At 39.9% G+C, this 21,390-nt stretch overlaps 1 protein-coding gene across 1 annotated transcript in view; it reads right to left on the bottom strand.

Moving 5' to 3' along the window:
- The window catches only part of LOC121912129 (contactin-associated protein-like 4), a 71,938-nt gene that overhangs the window by 12,439 nt on the left and 38,109 nt on the right, over positions 1-21,390 (bottom strand). The window contains exons 6-18 of the mRNA XM_042434214.1: positions 20,019-20,194; positions 19,771-19,917; positions 17,960-18,227; positions 16,979-17,128; positions 16,606-16,777; positions 12,585-12,691; positions 11,024-11,143; positions 10,607-10,807; positions 9,654-9,816; positions 9,102-9,229; positions 8,765-8,935; positions 6,384-6,602; positions 3,808-4,047 (exon numbers count right to left, since the gene is read on the bottom strand). Of these exons, the coding sequence (XP_042290148.1) occupies positions 3,808-4,047; positions 6,384-6,602; positions 8,765-8,935; positions 9,102-9,229; positions 9,654-9,816; positions 10,607-10,807; positions 11,024-11,143; positions 12,585-12,691; positions 16,606-16,777; positions 16,979-17,128; positions 17,960-18,227; positions 19,771-19,917; positions 20,019-20,194 (2,262 nt within the window). The remainder of the gene's footprint in view (positions 1-3,807; positions 4,048-6,383; positions 6,603-8,764; positions 8,936-9,101; positions 9,230-9,653; positions 9,817-10,606; positions 10,808-11,023; positions 11,144-12,584; positions 12,692-16,605; positions 16,778-16,978; positions 17,129-17,959; positions 18,228-19,770; positions 19,918-20,018; positions 20,195-21,390) is intronic.

Here is a 21,390-nt window from a genome sequence, read left to right as displayed (position 1 = left end):
TTCACATTAAAAGTTTTAGTACAAGTATTTTTTTTCAACCATTTTATCTGTATTTTGCTTACACAATACGCCCCAGTAACTTTTTATCCTGTGCATATTGTACGCTCACTTAACATTTCACTTTGCCAAATCAACACTGCTTCCCAGAGACAGCATAACAGTAAAGTTTGCATTTAAATTTTCATATGCCCTCACACTGCATCTAAGTAACAACTAGTCTCACTGGGGGACCTTACAGTAGCAGTTACTCAAATGCTGTATGTAGAGCGCCTCTGCAGCACTGACAGTGCTTAATTAGTGAGCTGGTGAAAACGCACACACACAGAAAACCAGCTGACAGGTGAAAAGAACAATGCAAAATCTGGCTGCTAATTATAACACAGTCATGAGTTGTGACTTCTGTCGCAGATACAGTATACCTGTGGCGCTCCAACAGCCAACACAGCTGGGCTTTTTAATTACTGAATACATATGCAACACATCTCCATAATGAAACGACAGTATAGGTCTAAAATTCAGCAGGAAAGAAACAACCTATAGTTACATTTACGCCATATAGCAGCTGTAGTATTGCACTCCAGAACGACCCATAGGACTGTAATATGTTGCTTTCCAAAACTGTTATAAATCACCGTTAAAAAATAATTATGGTGTGACAACGCTGTGGTGAAGGTCTGGTTAGGTTTAGCCACAAAAACCATTTGGTCAGGGTTAGGGAAAGGTCATGGTTTGGGTTAAAATGATCACTTGAAACTTGGTTTATACTTCCTTAAAGTTACGTAACCTTTGTCGTCACGGCAACACTAAACTAAATGTCCCAATTCGTGGTTGGAAACATGATACTAGCTTCCCGTCACTTCCCCGGGGCATAAATGTAACTATAGGTCGTTTTTTGCCAGTCTGAATTTTAGACCTATACTGTTGTTTTTCTTGTGAAGACGGGCTGTCAGCTGTTACTGTGCTGATGTGATGACTCAATGTTCCTGTGATAACTTAAATAACAAGAACTTGAGGTGTGCAGTCTTAGAAAAAAAAACAAACACTTAATGCAATGCATCAGAACACAACAATCTGACAAACTGTCTCCATCAGGATGCCCAGCCAGGCTTACTGCTGCTCCGAGTTTAGTCTTTGCTCAGATGCTGCAGATAAAAATAATTACATTGTATTTTGAAGGAACAAAAGTCTCCACACAGCTCTTTCTTTGCATGTTACTGTAATACAGTTTATAAAAGCCAAAATATTATTTAAAGATGCATGCCCATTTCCAGGTCTATATTTATATTCTGGGGCTCCACCGGAATATCTTTGCATGATTTAAAGTTTTAAAACATCCCTTATTTATCTTAAACTGGCCCTTTATGCAGCTCCTCAGTTCAGTCTCTGTCTGAAACAGGCTGTTTTAGCTCCTGTCTCTCCCAATGAGCCCACTCTGTTCTGATTGGCTGCCCCTTTGCAGACTTCTGGCATGTGCGGAGGCTACGTAAACAAACAGTAGTCGCTGGGTTTCACCTCTTTTTCCCATTCGTGAATCAAAATGTAAACATCTCAAATATATCTGTACGAGCCAAAATCCGATCCGAAATATGCGAGCGGGCAACATATACAACCCGTAGAACAACCTTAGCAACAAAGGCTACAGAGCGGCCATCCAATTGTGGGCATGTGCATGGGCATCTTTGCAAACAGAGTGTCGGAGCAGGATGAAGTTCTGGCTTTTGACTCGAAGGCAACATTTTTAACTTTGACCATGTTCAACACAGTCATCCAACATTATAACAGTAAATAACTGACAAAATGAAAACACAAAGAGCATGTTATGTCCACTTTAAGACATTTTATCTGTTGTGTTGTTTGTGGCACTAAATAGGCAGTGTACAACCTCTTAAATACTGAGGATTTTAGAAAACATTAATGCAGTAAATTAACTTTTTAGAAAGATATCTTAAGCACACATTAGTATTGTACTTACAAAGGTTTACAGCACTGTGTTAGTAGAATGTACTATAGTATAGAGTACATTAATTGTACAGACTAACATTTTGCAACAACGTGTATTAGAGAGATTTTGCAACATTCAGGCAAAAACCACAAATGTGGGAGACAAAGGTCAAAACAAGATAAATTATCAGCCAACCATAAACTTCTGCCTCAGGATATACTGTGCATCAAATCTCCCACAGGATCAAGATTATTAGCAGCTGCATATGGGCTATTCAGCTGAATCGGTTTTCCATCCCTAGGACATTCCATGCATAAATATGTATGAAAAGTGTCTGTATAATGCATTATTTTATCCAGCAAAGTGTCCTCCACTTTGTTGTAATTGCAATTTGAAGATACATCATGTAAAACCTTAATAAAAACTACCTCGAACACTGAAAAAATAGGATTTTAGCCCCACTCTCTAACACTACACTTCATCATGAAATGTAATGATTAGAATCCTTCAGAAATCTTTTTTTTTTTGTTGCATTATTGTATTTTTGTATAATTGGAAATTGATCATTTGTAAGTTAAAATAAACATTTTAGTTGTGTCCACAGGTTTTCACTCAGTCCTGTTACCATGACACATTACCCCCGGAACATTCCGCAAGTCACATGATCAACAGGAAGTAGCATCAATTGAGTCTCCTGAAGGCCACGGGAAGACCAAAAGTAAGTTCTCTCACTCTGTTTTCTGTATTTTTGATACAGATTTCATATTGTAAATATGACTGAGAATGTCAATCTCAATGTTCAGTCCTGTTACCTAAATTATTTCTTAGATGTTATCATGTTTTGTTTTTTTTAAGATAATTTTGGTAAACCACTAAGCGTTCTCATGTTCTCACACTATTAGCATTGATGCCATGTTGCTACATTTCATGTATTTGCTAATGCTATGCTGAAAACTCAGTCCTGTTACTTTCAGTCCTGTTACTCATATGAAGTATTTGTCATTTGGAAACCTTGAGATTGACCATTACAGTGCTGAAAAAAAGATTTTAATTTTCAACTGTTACAACATGCAAATGGCACCGATTCAGCTGAATGGCTCGTATAACAAGGATGTGAGTATACAGTGGTGGGATATGCACCTGTATGACCGTAGGGCTCCTGTGTATATATAGTACATGTGTGTTTAATTATTCATGTTTGTCTGTGTGACCTCTTCTAATGTGCATGGCCTCTCCTTGTATCTCCAAGTGTGTATTTTTATTTCTAGACCACTTTTAGGTGCTGTATTGTAACATATTCAGGTAACATTTCAATACATGTCAACACTCATGGTTGAGTTGTGTGTTGCTTTTGAATGGGAACTGATTATTTAACCCCTGATACGCCTAAAGGAAGCTGTGTTTAGATAAAGTCAGCTTGTTAGTTTTCTAAACAAGGTATCTAGTCGACTTTATCATACACACCTTGGAAAGTTTAAAATTCAACTATTAACTGTGTTGAGCTACAAAAAACTACAGCTGAGAGCAGATTTGGCTATTTGGAGGCACTATGAGGAGTTAAAACAAAACAAGTGTGTTTGTATCTAACTGAAGTTATAGCTGCATGTGAACACTGCTTTCTGCTGTCATATCTTTCCTAATTAGCTAACTATGCTATAAATTGAGTTCTCAAATGTCAATTCACACAGCTTTCTTGTAGAATATAAAAAGCCAACTAATAACTAAATCTGTTCACAGTAACCTACATTTATAAACTGGAAATTTAAGTAGGCTACTCTATGTCTCTTTTTAGTCTTCTTGTTAGTGATTTACACTCTGTGATGTCTCCACACACTGCTGGGAGACTGGTGACAAAGCCTCCCTACCTCTTTCGCAGAAGGCTCCAGTGTAAGCAGAGGGGCCACAGTCGCAGGAAAAGCTGTTGGATCTCTCCACACAGCGACCCCGGTTCTGGCAGAGGGAGCCGTAGCTGCTGCAGTGGCCTGGACATCCCGCCTGAACTCCGGGGGTGATCTTGGCCCTCTCCTCCAGATCCAGGGTGACACCATTCAGCTGCAGAGCACGAATACAACCCTGAAAGCCCTTCTGTCTGGATGCTGTGCCTCCTGAAGACACACAAAGGAAGCACTTAAAAATGTTCTCTCTATGCTTCTGTGCAGGCTACATAGCTGCAACTGATGATTATTTTCACTTTCATATCATCTCTGGATATTTTTTTGATTAAGTGGGTAACCTTTTAGTCTATAAAATGTCAGAAAATAGTTAGAAAGTACCAATCACAGTTTCCCAAAGCCCAGAATGAAATTGATATTTAATCTACATGGTGCATTATATAAAATAAACAAGTTAAAATGTCCGAAAAATGTTGGACCAGAGAATGTTTGGACCAGAGAATGTCTGGCCTACTTGGCTGATAAATGAGATAAGCAATTAATCAATTATCTGAATGTTATTGATTAACTTTCTGTTAATTCATAATCAATAAATTCAACACTATGAATCACTCCTCTTTTCCCCCTTTTTAATTGCAGAGGATCTTGCACAACTTGTGATTTTTTTTACTATTAATTGACATTTTATGAATGACTGAATGGTTAATTGATTAATTGGTTGATTGATTAATTGAGAAAATAATCATAAAACAATTAAAATAGTTGTTAGTTGCTAGTTTCCTCCAAAATTCTATTGATAAGTTGGTGGAAAAGAGTTTGAAACATTGTGATCTTTGTTAAAATAACACAAATACTAATGGTCTTACATGTGGGTTATAGCAGGTCATTATAAGACCATACAGGGTTTTTGGAAGGTTTATATTCTTTAATGTGTCTTTTTGAAGGTTTACATTCACATGGTATGAAAACCAACGTTACTGTATCCATCACAGTGAACATCAAGTTTACATGATTTTCTATTTCCAAATTCAGTCATTGTTTCAAGCTAATGCAGCGTAAGTATTGATTTATTTGAAAGGCCTGCAGTTCTTCACATCATAACAGTAATATAACTTTAGACATGATGTTCTCAGATAGATTATGCAACCTAAGCAGGTCTGTTCATACCGTACAGAGGTGAATGGAAAGCAAATCTCTGCATCATCTCTGTGATCAAATCTGGGATTGACGCTGACTGATATTCTGATTTTATTATTAACAGCTAAACTCACTCGGCGCCTCCGGAAACAAAGATTTGTCACCAGGCTCACACTGAATTTTTTAAAATGATGAGGTGATGAAACACAGTGAAACACAAACTAGCAGGTGAAAAATTCAAGGAGTTGACTTTTTATTGGCTGTCTGTCAGCTCGCCCGGCACCATGCTGATTCTTGCTATCTTAAAAGTTGGCGAGCTGTCAATCTCTCTGACAGTCTCCTTGTCCTGCCTGGCTGCCTGAGTGTGACAGGAAAACATTTTTTTTTTTCAGGACAGAATTTAAACTCCAAAAGTTATTGTTTTCCCGACTTCTCGCATTACAACCTCTAACTGCTCAGAGTTCAGCCCTGCAACATTATAATTGTCACAGAGTGCCAAACTGGCAACCTCAAGACTGTTATAATGAGATAAACAGCTTTCCAGGACTGCAGAGTTGATGAGGTTCATATCATGGCCCGGTAGTTTCATCAGGAGCTGTCAGAAAGAGGAATACCATAACTAATGGACTGGGTTCGAACACTGTTTCAAGGTTACTGCAAGGAAACTGACCACTACAAACATCACCACTACATCACATCACATTCACTGCATCATCCTGAGGATATTTCTAACAATTTGTTACAATTTACTCTCAGTCTCTTAAGTGTATATAGAGGTATTGCTTCTATAAACTGGTCTTAACATAGTCGAGGAAGGATTCTTATAGGCTGATTGAAACCGCTTGAAGCTGTCAGTTCCAATGTGGATCAATAAGTAACCACACCAGACACAGACACAGCGTTGCAATATTGTTACTGTACAGCATCAACAAGGATAGGAAGCAGAGCTTTAATCTGCAGTTTTGCTGAAGGGTATAGTTTCTCTGACTATCTGTTTTCCTCAGGAGGAGCAGAAGAGACAAAGATGTAAAGTTGCCAGCCTCCCTCGGGTCAACAAAACATACCGTAGAGTCACTGTGTATTTGATGTGCAACAGAGAGAAGAATATAAAAGAGAGTTAAAGAAAGAAAAAGACAAAGAATATTGTAACAATTCAAGAGGTTCAAAGAAACAAACAGCCTCTGACGCCAATGCTTGATAATGACAGATATCACATGGTTCTGACAGAAGGTGGAAATGTGTCCAGAACAGCTGAGACTAACATGTCTTCCAGAGAGAAATCATGACTGTGCAGACAAAGAGATCGCATGATTATTCTATTGTTGTTTTTTCCTCGTTGGGGGCTTTAAAAGGCTGCTTTGAATTGCATCTCAAATGTCCAAACCAGCCCTGACACAGCCATGTACACGCACCTATAAATAACTGGCTGTTCAGCTGCAGGTGGATGTGCCCATCAGCGGGAGCCTCCTGTGTGGCAGCAGGGAGCTCGTCAAGACGAAGCGATGCCTCTTTAACATTCCGCTCGGCGCGGATGCGATGCCACCTATTGTCATTCAGCGGGAAGCCAGCCTCCACGTGAACCGCCAGCGGCCCGTTACCCACGTCAAAGGAAAAGAGGACCTCAGTGGAGGCTGCGTCAGGGAATAGAGAAGCAGAGAGTCAAGACTTACTGTGAATATTCAAGAAAGTTGATTTTTACCACCCATTCATCTCACGTCATCATGTGTTCTGTATATTCACTTGTTCCATCTGTAGACAGACCAGGTGTATCAACACACACATACACACATGCTCAGGCATAAATACACACGCACAAGCTCCTGTTCCGTTTCTTGCATGATTCAATTGTTCAAACATTTGTTCTTGTTATACCCTAATTAATGACTTGGTTTATCTGAATTTGCAAAGCACAACATACACTATTTTCCAAACAGAACAAGACAGAAATATAAGGAAGAAAAATAAAGACACAAGGGAAAACTGAGTGCAGTGATTTCTAGCTAATTCAAATCACAGACAATATTGCTCTATTTGCATGACAGATAATGTTGCCAACAAGCCATATTTTCCAGTTTTGAACACACTGAGCCGGCACACATTTCTCATTGATTTACTTGAATATAAAAGGCCCACTTTCTCTTATTGCCCCTTTTATCTTGTTACCCTTTTACCAAGAACCAGGCTCATTTTGAATCCCTTATTCCCAGTAAAGGTAACACCATCTGTGAAGGCAAGGAGATGAAGTTATTTTTGCAGCGGGAGTGCAGACCCAGTTGACACGTTGACACATAAGCTCCACTGGAACTTTGATAAGGAAAAAATATATTCAGACTGAAGTAATGTATCACTAAAGTGATGCAAACACAAACTGTCGCCAAACATCTCACAAGGATGTCACGCTAAAGAGCAGCTGTTGTTATGACAACCAGCTACAAAGACAAAGAGCTACTTAAGGTGGTTTTACAGCAGCCAGTTACAAGGATGCAAAGCTCTTAGATATAATGACCAGTGACATTTAGTGTGTATAAATGGGATTAAAACCCCTAAAACTTGACTTCAAATCCAAAGTATTTCTATAGTATATAAGATTATATATTAATAACCAGTGGAGCAACAATCAAAGTAAAAGAAACATCTTAAGATGTTATTTATTAAGAGTTCAACACTCAGCTTGTCCACTACATCAGGACTGTGTGGGTGTAGTTCGATCATATTTGATTGACAGTGACCAAACAACCCGCCAACTGTCATTAAATTCTTATTCAAATATTACTGAATCCTGATTGACCAGGGAGAAGAAAAATACTGAAAAGAAAAGAAATATCTAATGGGAAACAACCAGAACTGTTCTCATGTTGGTAGAAAACAGAGTGTTCATGTAGGACATGATTACTCATACTAAGAAGCTGATTGAGAAAATACGTTTTCAGGGCCTTTAGGCAGGAACCTGACTTCCTCACCTTCACAGCTACATTTCTGCAGGGGTAACTTGATTTCTTTGCAATTTATATTTTTAACCAGGTCTCTTCCATGTATGCATATGCAAACACAAAGATTTGAGACATGAGAAGCATCACAGTGGCAGGAGTGTGACAGGAAGTCTAAAATTCAGACATATGCATTGCACGCAGTGAGAAAAACTGTATTTCCTCACTACTTAGCCTGTTCTTCTTCTGTGGTGTCAGTACAAAATTCAAGCTGCAGCTACATATATTATAAACAAACTTCAAATATGCCAGCATTGGATCAAGTGGAGAAATCTGATGATACGCTGCAGCCTTAATCTGATTTCTTGTAGTAATCTGGTTTCTTGTGTGCATGTAAACATAGTTTATCATAAAGAGCTACCTGTATATCTTTTTCTATCAAGATCAGCTACAATCTTTGACACTTAATCAAGAGGTGTTGTAATAAACGGCGGCTACAACAGCATACATTATGTGAACTGCCATAAAGTGTCACGGTGCGATGATATTTTAACACCAACATGCTACGATGATACAGAGACTAACTCTAAACTCTGGTGGTTATAAGGGAAATGCATTGCAGCAGGCTGCAGCAATGACACTGCAGTGATTTCCCACCGGAGGAAAAACAAATGGTGGTGTTGCTGGAAAAGTGCATTTCTTTCTTTGCGAGGAACTGAGACGGAGTTCCATGAAAGGCTTGTCACCTCCAGCTGAGTTCAATCCAGATGAGACTTCCAACTTTCAGGATGATCCTTCTTGCTTAGGTTGTACTCATAGCTAAGCGCGGTTTGGATTAGACATCTAACCTGAGAGGTTTTACTTACAGCTGAGTTCGATCCGAATAAAGTCTTTGATGCCCAAGTTTTCCAGGAAGACACCGGAGGATGAAGTGGTTTTAAACAGGAAGGAGATGTCTGCGCTCAGCTCTCCATGGAATGTGGGAAAGTGGAGGTATGACGTCTCTGTGTCAAAAAATGCAGCGTTCCAGACGTTTTCTGCAAAATAAATGAGAAACATATTAGTCATAGTCTTGAATACATGAACGTTTTTGCAATTTAGCCGATTATTTGGTGTGTCAAGTTTGGTGAGTACTGTACCACACACACACATAATTTCAAAAACATATACAAGGTGACATTGAGGGCTCTTGACTGGACTTACTGTCTCCATGGCAACGGAGAGGTCCTACCCTGTAGGCGCTTTCCGAGCCAGGCCTCTGGACATCGCCCAGCACCAGGGACCTGACAGGGAGGGTCTCCTTATGGGTCAGGAGGCCCGAGTCATTAGCCCTGGAAGGTAGTGAAAGGGTGGAGTGGAGGAAGAAGGAGAGCAAGAAGCAGAATTTAAAGAAGAAACCGAAGACTAGAGGGGAAAGAAGACAGACTTTTATAGGAAGCAGCACAAGTAGATAGACAGGAAAGAGGGGGGAAGTTTGATTATCATTATCATCAGTGGCAGGAGATGAAGGAAGAAACAAGAAGGGAAAATCACCATGAGCAATAAAGTGTAAAAGATAAAGAGAAGAGGGATCAATCGTATTTTTAAGTAGATACGCACAAATTTTCCCCCTTTACTTGGCATGTTGACATTAATATCACAATATATTAACCTACCAACAGTACTCGTATACATTAAATTTGTGAGACTACAAGGGCTGAATTCTTATTTCGGCATGCTTCATCTTCAGTTTTGATAATAATCAAAGAACAGTACCATTCGGTGCGGTCTGCGTCACAGTTGCAGCGGTGTTTAGGGTCCACACAGTTCTTCTGCAGGCCGCAGGCACACTGCTGGGTACCTGGAGGAGCCCCACCCCAATAAGTCTGCACCTGTCCTTCACCTGGACCTCCCACCCACCAGCTGAGCAGAGAGCCGTCTACAACACAAACAATACTTGTCTTAGTCACTTGTGATGAATTAACACATGGAGGCTTTCCCCAAAGGTTGTCATAACTGCCAAAACCCAACCTTAACACTTCAAACTCCTGTTTCAAATAAAAAAAAACAAAATATGGGTGCCAGGCAGCACCATGATGTTGGTTGTATGTGGTGTGACAGAATATAAGCAAGCCTTAGACTGAATTCAAATGTCCAGACTTCACTTCAGTTGCAGATTCATGGACTTCACAGGAGCATTCCTGGGAATTCTGCAAATGCCGAGGGCTGTCCAAATCCATTTTTTATCAAGTCCACCAGGGGCCTACAGCGGACTTTCTGCAGACTTCCAGAGAAGTCGTTGTATATGTTTATTGCTGCAGTGAGGTTTGATTATGCACATACAGAATATTCATAGACCTACAGGCTGAACAAGGTGGATTGTTATAATTTGTGAAACTGGATGGGCAAAGGTCTGTTTTTGACCATGTAAAGCAAAAATATCTGAGTATTTTCCGACCATATTTGTTGTAGCTGCTGTTTAAAGCAGCAGACCTTGCAGTTGCCAATATCAAAACCATTAAAAACCATTTAGAAAAACACTTTGAAATGAGTTGCAGGGCCAGGAATTTACATTAATCTCCATGGATACACTTGAGGTCTTAAGTCTCCTCTTACAGAGCATTTCATTCCCTTACAGGCAGCGCCTTTGCAGGCTTGATGTGATGACAGTGAACACATCACAGTATGTGTAACAAAAGTCTGTGATGACTTAGTCTGCAAGTCCTTACCTGGCATTTTAAGGAGGCGTGACTTCCTGCAATGGTAGGTCAGTTCCTGTTCGCAGTGATCTGATTGGCTGATGATGGCGGCTAACTGCACCTCCTCAGATGTGTATTCAAAGTGAGCTGAGTGCTGATTTTTACCCAGCGAGGGTCGGACTCTAGTTAGCTCTGTGTTATTGTGCTGGATCACCATCCACGTCTTGTCCTCTGGTGGAGAGGGAGACAGAAAGAAAGAGAAAAAGATTTTAAACAAAGCATATGTTCTCAACTTTTTATTTTATGTGTGTGTGTATTCGGGAAATCCACCCAGTCAGCAGCACTGACAGACAGAAATAGAGGCTAGATGAGAGCGAGAGAGAGAGGGAGAGGCTAGACATGAGGGTGTCTGCGTGGTGTGTTTGTGTGTGTGTGTGTGTCAGCTACCTGTCATGTTGCAGTATATTAGCTGTGGTCTGATGGGTCCGCTGCCATCCACATCAATGTAATAATACCCCGACGTGTTCCCTTTGTGTTTGTACGCCTCACAGGACTGCTCGTATATGGCTGAGGACAGAGAGAGAGCGAGAAATGTTTTTGTTAGCTCTTCACCAGGTGAGAATTCTACTCTCTCTTTTCATCCTTTGTTAGTGATCAAAACCATGGAGTCCGATTAATTAAAAGACAGAGTATAATGCAATGGTTCCCTGGGCACAGACAAATAAAAATACCCAGCTCAATACAAAGCACGTGCTCTGATTGCAGTTATTTTGTTTCTCTTTCAGAATTTTAAGTTGCTTTCTCAATTTGCAGGTTAACTATAACTGCAAAGTGCTGCTATTGGTTAAAAACTGGTCGCAACTACAGCATTTTGTTCATGATGGACAGGAGGAGAGACTCTTTTCCAAAGCTTCCTGCCACAACAGATTCATACTAACACTTATTTCCACAAATATTATGCAGAACATGTATATCGGGCACTGAACAAAAATACTTTAGGGAACCATTAAAAGGAGACCTGTGATGGAGGCTATTTTTTTTTAAAAGCAGGTGTTTTCTCATATCAAACATATTTAAATTACTTCTGTGAATTCAATGTTGGCACACTGTGGCCACTTGGCAAACAAGATATAACATTAATTAATCAGCTTTAGAGGTGCTGGTAGGTGGATTTTGTTACCTTTGGACAGAGCCATGGTAGCTGTTTCCAGTCTTTATGCTAAGCTAAGCTAACCATCTCTTGGATGTAGCCTCACACTCAATGGACATCTAACTCTTGGAAAGTAAGCAAATAAGCATGAGATCATGGAGCAATAAAGATTAAGAAACCAAGAATTAAAGTATTAGTTGCTGTGCTGACTGTTGTGGGAACCAGAAACAAAGTTATTGATCTTTCTTGCTTCACCTTTGATTCATGTCTCATATATATTGGCTAGATTGAAGAAAACCTTTCAGCCTTGACACCTCTGCTTAAGTGTTGGGGAAACATCTTCATTGTAATTTTTACCTTTGGCAGAGAATCACCACAACAGCACTTTTCTTGGGTCTTCATAACAATATACTGTATTTGGTTTGGTCTGCTTTTGCAAAGTAAAATCCTTTATATTTTCCTAAAGCATATGTACAAAGGTTTCAACCAAAAGGATTGGATGGTGAACAGGCGAGGAACTAATATCTTCCTCTAAAGAATCTGCCTGTTGGTTGAAATTGAACTGAAATTGTAGCCATCGAACGTTCTCTCTCACTTCCTCCTCTGTTTTTTAACCTTGCTAGCTCTCTTTCTCTCTTTGTTTTGACTGGTTTCCTCTGGGCTGAGCGCTTACACAACTATTATTGCGGGAGAAACGTCACATCTCAGCCTGACCTTCTGCCACAACAACGTCTGCAGGGACGTGACGTTTAAAAGCGGCAGGTTGTCTCATTATAGGAAAAACAAGTGCAAACATACACACAGAACCACAGACTCCATATGTGTGACCTTTTGCGCAACAAAGCATCAGGCTCTTACAGCTGTGGCAGGTGGCTCCACTGTAGCCGGTGCTGGAGCAGTTACAGTGGAAGGTGCTCCACGACTGACTGCAGCTGCCTCCGTGTTCACAGTGACTGGCAGAACACCTGAGAGAGAGAGAGAGAGCACGCATTTAGACTTTATCCCCATTACTTTTCCCCTTGTTGTAGAGGAACCGTCACTTTGCACAGTTATACAGTGTTCTGGTAAAATATCTCTGAGATGACAGCACACGGCAGAACTGAATGTAAGACAACCGACACAGAGAATGTAGATGATAATATTTGTCAGTTTTCCTCTGTTAACTTTATATTCCAAATGTTCTTCCTGTTTGAGATGTTCACAGGGTTTTATGGGTAGACTTTGATGGCAAATATGGTGGCGACAGCTCTCTCAGACGTCTCAGAAATGTTTGTAAAAAGAGCACAAACTCTAAAACAAAGATATCATGCTTTGGACAAAAATACAGTAAAGATTAAATTTGTAAAAAGAAAAAAAATAGCACTAGAAGTCATCATCAAGTGTTTGCCAAAGGTTAGCTAACAGTTCAGCTGTTTAAAATTAGGTTAGCATTGGATGTAGCCTCTTAACATCCACCCTTTTTTTTTTAAAAAATTTTCACCCATTTGGTATACCCAAATGGAAAAGCTTATAATATATAACTGTGAGGCCAAAATGCATGTATCAGGCTTCATTTGAAAAGTAACATCCTCTAGTTTCTGGAAACGTGCTTGTTTAGCATGTGGCTAAAACACCAAAACTACCTCAGTTCAAATATGGCTCAAAAAAGTGTTTTTGGTTCTTGTCTATAATGAGTTATATTTGAATAACAATAACTAGGACACGCTTTATGCCAGAACTATGCAAATCACCACATACCTTCTACATCCTGACAACCACACCTGTATAAAAATTCCAGACCTCTAGGCTTAACCTCAGGGGAGCGAGTTTTTAGTTTGTGGTGTCACTGGTGTCCCCGAACCTTTCCAAAACGTCTCCAAGTGGCCAAATTGTGCCAATTACTTTTACTCATTACTGTGTGATGCTAATCCGCTTACAACTGGCTTAAGCGGGTCGCCAGCGACCTGATGGATGTTAAGAGGTTAAAGATAAGGAGGTAAAATAATTATTTTAAGGTTAGGGTAGGTCTTCCAGATGATAATAATATGACAAAAACTACATCTAAAAGTGAAAACTGGAACTTGCGAGGTCCACTAAAGATAAATATAATTAATAATCCACTGCCCCAACCTGAACACCTTTACTTTTCACTGGATTCAATATCTAAGCACAGCTCATTTCTGGCTGTGCCACTTCATTTATCATCATAATGAAAGGATATGTTGCCCATTGCAACAGTATGGCTCTCAACAAAGTTATATGGCACAACAGCATGAGCTTTGTAGCTTTATATCAGGCTTTGGCTCGACAGACCTTTCTTTCATTGTTGGCTTGATCTAAAATGCTCTTTCATTCCTCCTAACCACAATAGTTGTCATGGTGTCTGTAACATGGTTTCTAGTCTGCAGAGGTGAAGAGGTGTAACTACATGTGTGTGTGCTCAGTCATGAATCCCTACAACAATGACAGCTGAGGCGAAAGCGCTCGCCTTAGAGATTTTTCTGCCACCAGCTCTGGAAGCAATGCTTAAATACACAGGTGGGTGTTTATATGTGTCTTTTCTACTGTGGACGTGACCTGAGAGTCAGTAGCTGTCTTCCTGTTGACTGGAAAATAACCCTAGTGTTTCTACTTTGCTCTCAAACTTCATGTAGGTTTTTTTTTTTAGCACAGACTGGTTGAAACTGCAGCATCCAACATACACACAATTAAACACGTTTGACCAAACTCTGCTGCAGTTTTTTTTTTCTTCTTCTCTTTCAGTGTCAGCCCAATGTCGGGAGGGAGGAATAAGAGGAGAGAAAGAAAAAAAAAAGGGTTCAGACATGGGAAACAATGAGTAGAAAGACACGAAATGATGGAGATAGAGGGAAAGAAATCCAGGAAAGGGAGTGAGGGAGCAACAAAGGGGATGAAGGCTGGGGTGAATGGAGCTCAGCAGCGACTGGGTAAACATATTTGAAGGGAGAAATGAGGTCAGTGAATTGCGGCTGCAGAGAGACTGAATGAAAAAGAGAGAAGGAGAGAAGCATATATATTTTTAATCTTTTAGTCAGGAAATTCGCTGTTATAGAAAGTCTTACTCAGCAGGCTTGTCTGATGGTAAAGTTTGGGTTTTGGCACCAATTTCACCACTTTCCTTTTATTTATAAGACACCACTTAAAACCACTATGTGCTTTTAAATAGCATAACGCATTATAAATTCTGTCAATCCATTGTTGCCTCACTTATCTGCAAACATATCTAGCAAAACATATGTCAAGACTTTTTCCTGAGCCACACAGTCCCCCGATAATTTTGGTGTACATATGATCAGTCAAGCGGCACTTATTTGGGGAAAAGCACGCTGTAGGTTGGAGGTGAGGGGTTCGAATAGTGTGAATCAATTTTTCAACTTGACATTTTATTGAAACTAACGCTGCTCGGTGGATAATATGTATGCCATTTACCAGTAGGCTCTAATGATTTGGTAAAAGGTCTAATGTTGTGTTCTGAGAGCAATGTGTTCACGCACAACAAAACATTAAACTGATACAATGGAGTTTGACTTGACATTTTCTGCAATATAGAAAAAAGAAAAGACATTTTCGAGGCCATAGTTTCTTCAGTATTTGATGATACAGAAATGTTGAGAATATTGATTCTATCCAGTGGCTGTAAGAGATCTTTCAGTGTGCAAATCTCTGTTGGTTCAACAGAGTTTCAGTCCCCAGCACTATGCGCTACTATTATCTAATATTTTTATAAGGACATTTTATAAGGATATCTAATATCCTTATAAAATGTAATATTGTTCATGAAGAGGAAGGCACTGTGATGTTTTTGGAAGCACTTTCAAAAATCTACAGCTGTAAACTGTGTTAAACTTTACTTTAAGCTGCAACTGTAATCCACCTGCACTTTACTTTCCATGTTCGTTTTAAAATGCGCAAACTAATTGTAAGCAGATGCAGAAGTGCAGTTAAGAGCAGATGTATGATGCAGCAGTTTTGTTGAAGTGTTTTAAATTAAATGTTCACTATTAGGACATTTGATGTTTTTGACTTGAGTTTTCTTTACATTCTGCTTCACCCACAGCAGTTAAATCCTTTATTCACAATCTTTTAAAAGGTTCCTCATGAGCACAGTCTCTGTCTCTCAGAGCATACAAACAATCACCATAATAATTATAATGATGATGATCATCATCTGGCAACAGTGTGAACAGCAGAGCGAGAAAGCAAACTGGGAAAATAAAAAATCTTTTTTGAACCAGCCAAACCATCTATCCACAAACTTTGAAGCACAATATCCCCAAATTTTTCCAAACTCAATCACACGCTAAGCCAAAGAGCCAATCAGTGCCAAGCGCATTAAAAAAAATGGGTGTATAATGGTGACTTGGCAGCAACCAGCAGAAAAGGAAAAAATAGTTTTGTCACTGTGGTTATTTCACTCTGATCTCAATTGAACAATAACCCTAAATGTGTGTGTGTGTGTGTGTCATACTCTTTCCGTTAGAGACCATAGTGTTCCACTGATCCTGGCAAATAAATCACATTTTCAAGATACAAAGAAAGCAAAACCATATTGTAGCCCAGAGGGAAGAAGCTGCACCTCATATAAACAATAACAGGATTGTTTTCCCAGCAAGGAAACATTTTGGGAAACATTGAGACTGGAGTATTGCAGCCATAATTCCCTTTTCATCCAACCTACTGCTGCTGAAAAATCCATGTGTAACACCATTTCACAGGAAACCACTCACAGAACCTCCAGTGGGAGATTAACAGGGGTTACAAAGAAAGAATAGCAACAAAATGTGCCAAACAAACAAAACTACAGCCGATTTAGCATAGCATTTGCTAAAGTCCATTTCTGTATGAACATTATCAAACAAAGGGTGCTTTTAGGTCTGACCTGTCAATGATGCCGCACATATCGATCTGCAGGTGACTGTAGTTTCCTAGCAGCCTCTGCTGCACCATGATCAAGTCCACCGGTTGGCTGTCCACAGTCAGCTGACGCATGCAGCCCTGGAAAGCCTTGAAGGGATTCCTACACTCCTGGTGGCTCCCTTCAGCAGGACAACCTGCACAGCAGAGGAAACAACATCCATCAGCTGATGAAACAACACAGAGGATCTTCACTCATACGTCACAAATTACTGTAGTGATGACATTCAAGTTTAGAACAGTTAAACTTGACAATTATCACGATTGAAAGGCATGCACTCTGCCTACAAGACAAATATACTGTTTAAGCTTTTAGAAACAGTCCAACAGTCTCTTACCACCAAAAAAAAGTTGACCCTCGGTAGCAATAAGAAACGAGGGACTGGCATGAGCAGTGGCTCCTTCATCTCTGTCCACTGCGACAGTCAGACGTCCTCGTCTGGAGATCAGCTCCACAGAGTGCCACTGGCCGTCATCCAGAGCTGAACCTGAGGACACACACAGATATACTGCACATACCTTTGACTGTCTTCATTTTCATCCCATCTTTTAATGTCGTGGTCTTAAACTTTGCTTTACTGTTTATATCTGCAATGAATCTAGGACAGAAACTAGACTCGATATGTGCTGGTTATAGCAAGATGTACAGCCTTTGGTCGGGTGTTAAAGTAAGTTATAAGTTGTCGTGAATGAGAAAACGTGTATGATCTCTGGAGGGAAATTATCTATGATTGCTGTACTCGATGTGGACATCAGAGATCGGACTCAGTTACTTGACAGTGCTGCTGAAGCTGGTTGGGATTCAGTATGTTGTTCAAGGACTCTTTACCGAGATGGATGAATGAAAAAAGAAAGATTTGAACCAAAATCCACTGGTTTAAGGATTCTCTCTCTAAAGACAGTAGATGCATTTTTTCTGGCTTTTAGATGTGTTGGAACTGACATCAAGGCATTTTATTTTAAGCATTTCTGTCTCTTGAAATTTGTGAAGATTTTTTTTTTCTGTCCTGTTAGCTCTATGTGTGATAATGAATATGCAGTATAAACCTTTACATTGTGAAGATGTTTCCAGCAAAAAGCCACTAAAAGAACCAAATACCAATTACATAATTAAAGAAAAGGGGTTTCCTGTTCATGCTGGGTTACGTTACTAAAAACTCAAGTCAGTTCCTGCTCTGTAGCATCTGTGCTGTAAATTTTTAATTGTTAATCTGGAACTTGATAGGATGTAACTGGACACAAAATGGAGAGATTTTGCCACACAAGGGATCACAGATGACGGAAAACCATTAAAGTTGTGACTTGCGGGTCAGACTGACCTGCGCTGAGCTCCAGCGGCGCCCTGCCCGACTTGTGGACCTGTAGATGGAGCCTGGCTTTGCTCAGGTACAGCCACACCGCCCCCCCTTGTTCCGGCAGGTCAAAGGTCAAGAGCAGCCCCGCCTTGTTCCACGTCCGAAACTGAAGCCCCACTGACATGCCCGTTGATGACAGTTCTGTCACCCCTGGCAACCACAGGAAACTCTGGGGGCTGGTGAACGTCATGGCAACAAAAACGGGCTCAGCACAAGAAAAGGTCACATTGCCCTGAGATAGATGGAGAGGAGGAGAGGAGAGAAGACGCGGAGAGAGAGAGAGAGAGAGAGAGAGAGAGAGAGAGAAATTATTACAGCGAAAGAGGGAAAACACAGTAATGCATGAATATGAATTAATTTGAGAGGCTGCATGGCGGTGCCCTGATGCACAGAGATCTCATCAGCAAGTCTCCTTAAAGAGCATGAGACTATTACCATAATGATAATAGCCAAGCTTAGAATAAGCACCAGCAGATCAAACTTAAAGCACCAATGTCACACGACAGCTCTCTAAGGTCATAGGGGTAGTATGGGGGAGCAGAAATTGAGAGCGAGAAATAAGATGGCGATTAGGCGACTGGAAGCACTCGGTCAACTCTGTATGCAGGCTCATAGTTTTGAGAAGTGGTAATTACAGTAAGTCCCCTGCCGAAGCAGCAAAACTGATATATTACATCCCAGGTTCTCTACTGGGAACACTGGGTTTCTATTTTCAGTGGAGTATGCAGCACACAGACACTTGATCAAATCAAAAAGCTCTTTGTGGTGCAGTTAAAGTGATATACATTAATGCAGACTGAGGAGGAGAGAGCCGCAGAGATTCAGTGGTGATGCACATTAGCTTGACACAATCCAATAAACACACACACACAAACACACACAGGCAGATATATAAACTTGCTCTCTCTCATTATGGGCATTTACAGTAAATTGGAAGTAAGTGAGGAGATTTTTTCCTTCTTCTAACATTCAGAAATGTATGTGCACTTAATTTAGTCTTCTGCATTTCCCAGTTTCCGATCATTTGATTTATCTTGACTGTGGCACTGCACAACAACAGGAATACATAGAGGTCAATATCTATTCCGTAAATATCTGGTATGTAAGCAATAATATACTCGATGTCCTGTTATATAAAGATAACAAACTATAGGCAAAAGCAAAAACACCCCGTCGTGAAATGGATTGTGTTTCCTCTGCCAAGCTAATTATTTTTTTAATCAATGACTCAGAGTGTGTTATGTAGCTTTTGCTTTGGCCACTTACCAAAGCAAAACAAGACAGGCTGTGTTCAAGTCATTATCCATTTTCAAAGCTTGTTTGAAGTCAGTTTAACGCATGGTTAAGTCAATTGGATTATTATTATCTATCATTATGTATTAATGCAGCATCAAGTAGAAGCATTGTTGCTATAGTTACCAACAACTTTATATACAGTTCTTGTGGTTACCTGACTGGATGTTTGTATTTTTTTAGTGTTTTTGATGGACATTGTATAATAATTGTGTTTTATAAGCATACATGTGTTAAAATAAAATCTATGAACGTGCTAATGGATTCAAAATGTTGGATCCAAATCTATATGATGCTAATTTCTGGCCAAAATGTCAATCAATCAATCCAGTAGTTCAGATATATCAGTGGATCCAACTGGAGGCCTGTGTGGCGTCCACTAAAAGGCAAACTGCACATGTTTTGTGTGTCTACAGTGTCTTAATACAACACAAACACACACACCCACACGCTTTTCATTCGAACATTGTGAGCCAGTTTACCTTCATAGTAACCCGCTGGTCTTTCTGTTTAGCGAGATCTACCAGGTTCAGGCTGTTGTAAACAAGGTTTTCCATACAGCCGTGAAAGTCCCTGTTTGAGTCGCCTGACCTCCGAGAACCAGGGCCTTGGTCTGCTCCCACACTCATCTGTGAAGGGGAAAACATGAGCATAGAGACAAACATACAAAAAAATATAAAAAATAAAGCTGAGCAGGTGTGAATGTAAGTAGTTTTATATATACACACACCTGATCATGGTCCCAGTGAGTGAATCTCGACGGGATCTGCACCCACAGCGTGCTTTTGTCCACAGTGAGGTTGAGGTGAGAGCTGTGATGCTCGACTGCGACGTGGTGCCAGTGTTGGTCGTCTAACAGGCTGCCCAGGGACATGAGATGCCGGCCGTCGGGAGAAGAGCTCCTGCCTGGAGCGTGGGAGCAAGACGAAGAGGAGGAGAAAGAAAGATGAAGAGAGGGAGGAAGATGTAGCGATGATGGTAGATAAAGGAGAGTGAGATGATGACAGAATTTAAAGGAGACAGTTGATATTTTGAATTTTATTTATGAATTAAATAAATAAAATTTGCACAATAAGGGATATATTTCCTATAAATCACCAAATAAATTCTGCAATGTAGCACACAATTAAGTACTCAAAGATCACAAAAACGGGTGAATTGTTTTCAATAAACACAAATGAATGTTGATGCATGAAAACAGATATTCAGATAAACTAATTTTCTGTCATAGCCGGATAAAATATGGAGTTTTTTTTCCCTAATGTTTATTCACGGAAAGAATTTAACTCTGAAATCTTTGTATTTTCACCAGCATATTAGGAGATGTAGCCTCCTCTGTTTTCCATCTGTCTTTGTGAACAAAATAAGCAAAGTATTCCTGTTTACACCTTATTGTTTACACTGGCAGTGACTGGTGTTTAAATGTGTTTGAACCGGTAACGTAGTGTCACGGTTTTCAGATAATCTCAGAACCAGATCCACAACTGAGAAAGAACCAGAAAAAAAGATAGGTGATAACACATAATTAGTACTAAAGGGAGTAGAAAAAAAAAAAGGTAGAAAGACATAAATAAATGACATAGGAAATGCTGCACTCCCTAAAGTGTTGGCAGAGAACAGAGTTTTCTGCTGAGAGAGGGAGGTGAAGCCAGAGCTAAATGCACTCGGTCATTAAATATGAATTAGATACCGTTTGAACCAGACAAAGTTGTCTGTGTGGCAAAAGAAAGAAAGAGATATGGGGGGAGGAGGGGATAGACAGAGACCAAGTTAAATGTGTTCAGTTATCAATCACCATTGATCTATCAGATGGATACTTGGCATAGCGGAGGGAGAGACTAGAGAGGGGAAAGGAGACAGACAGAGACAGAAAGGGAAAAGATGCAGTGTACTTAATCATCATTGATCAGCAGACTGATGTTTGTACATGCCACACGGAGAGAAAAATAAGGAAATGAAGGTCAGTTTAGTCAATACTGAATGATACAGACTGAAATTATGTACAAGGCTAGACTATAGTTAGATATACTGTATATTCCAGTTTTTAGAATTAAGTGCTTTCACGTAGAGTTAAACTTTTTTGAATTGTTTGACAGTGCTGC

The sequence above is a fragment of the Thunnus maccoyii genome, chromosome 14, assembly GCF_910596095.1.
Source record: "Thunnus maccoyii chromosome 14, fThuMac1.1, whole genome shotgun sequence".
NCBI classification, from domain to species: Eukaryota; Metazoa; Chordata; class Actinopteri; order Scombriformes; family Scombridae; genus Thunnus; species Thunnus maccoyii.
Note: the sequence above shows the minus strand (reverse complement) of the source record. Positions and strands in the feature narration are given on the sequence as shown.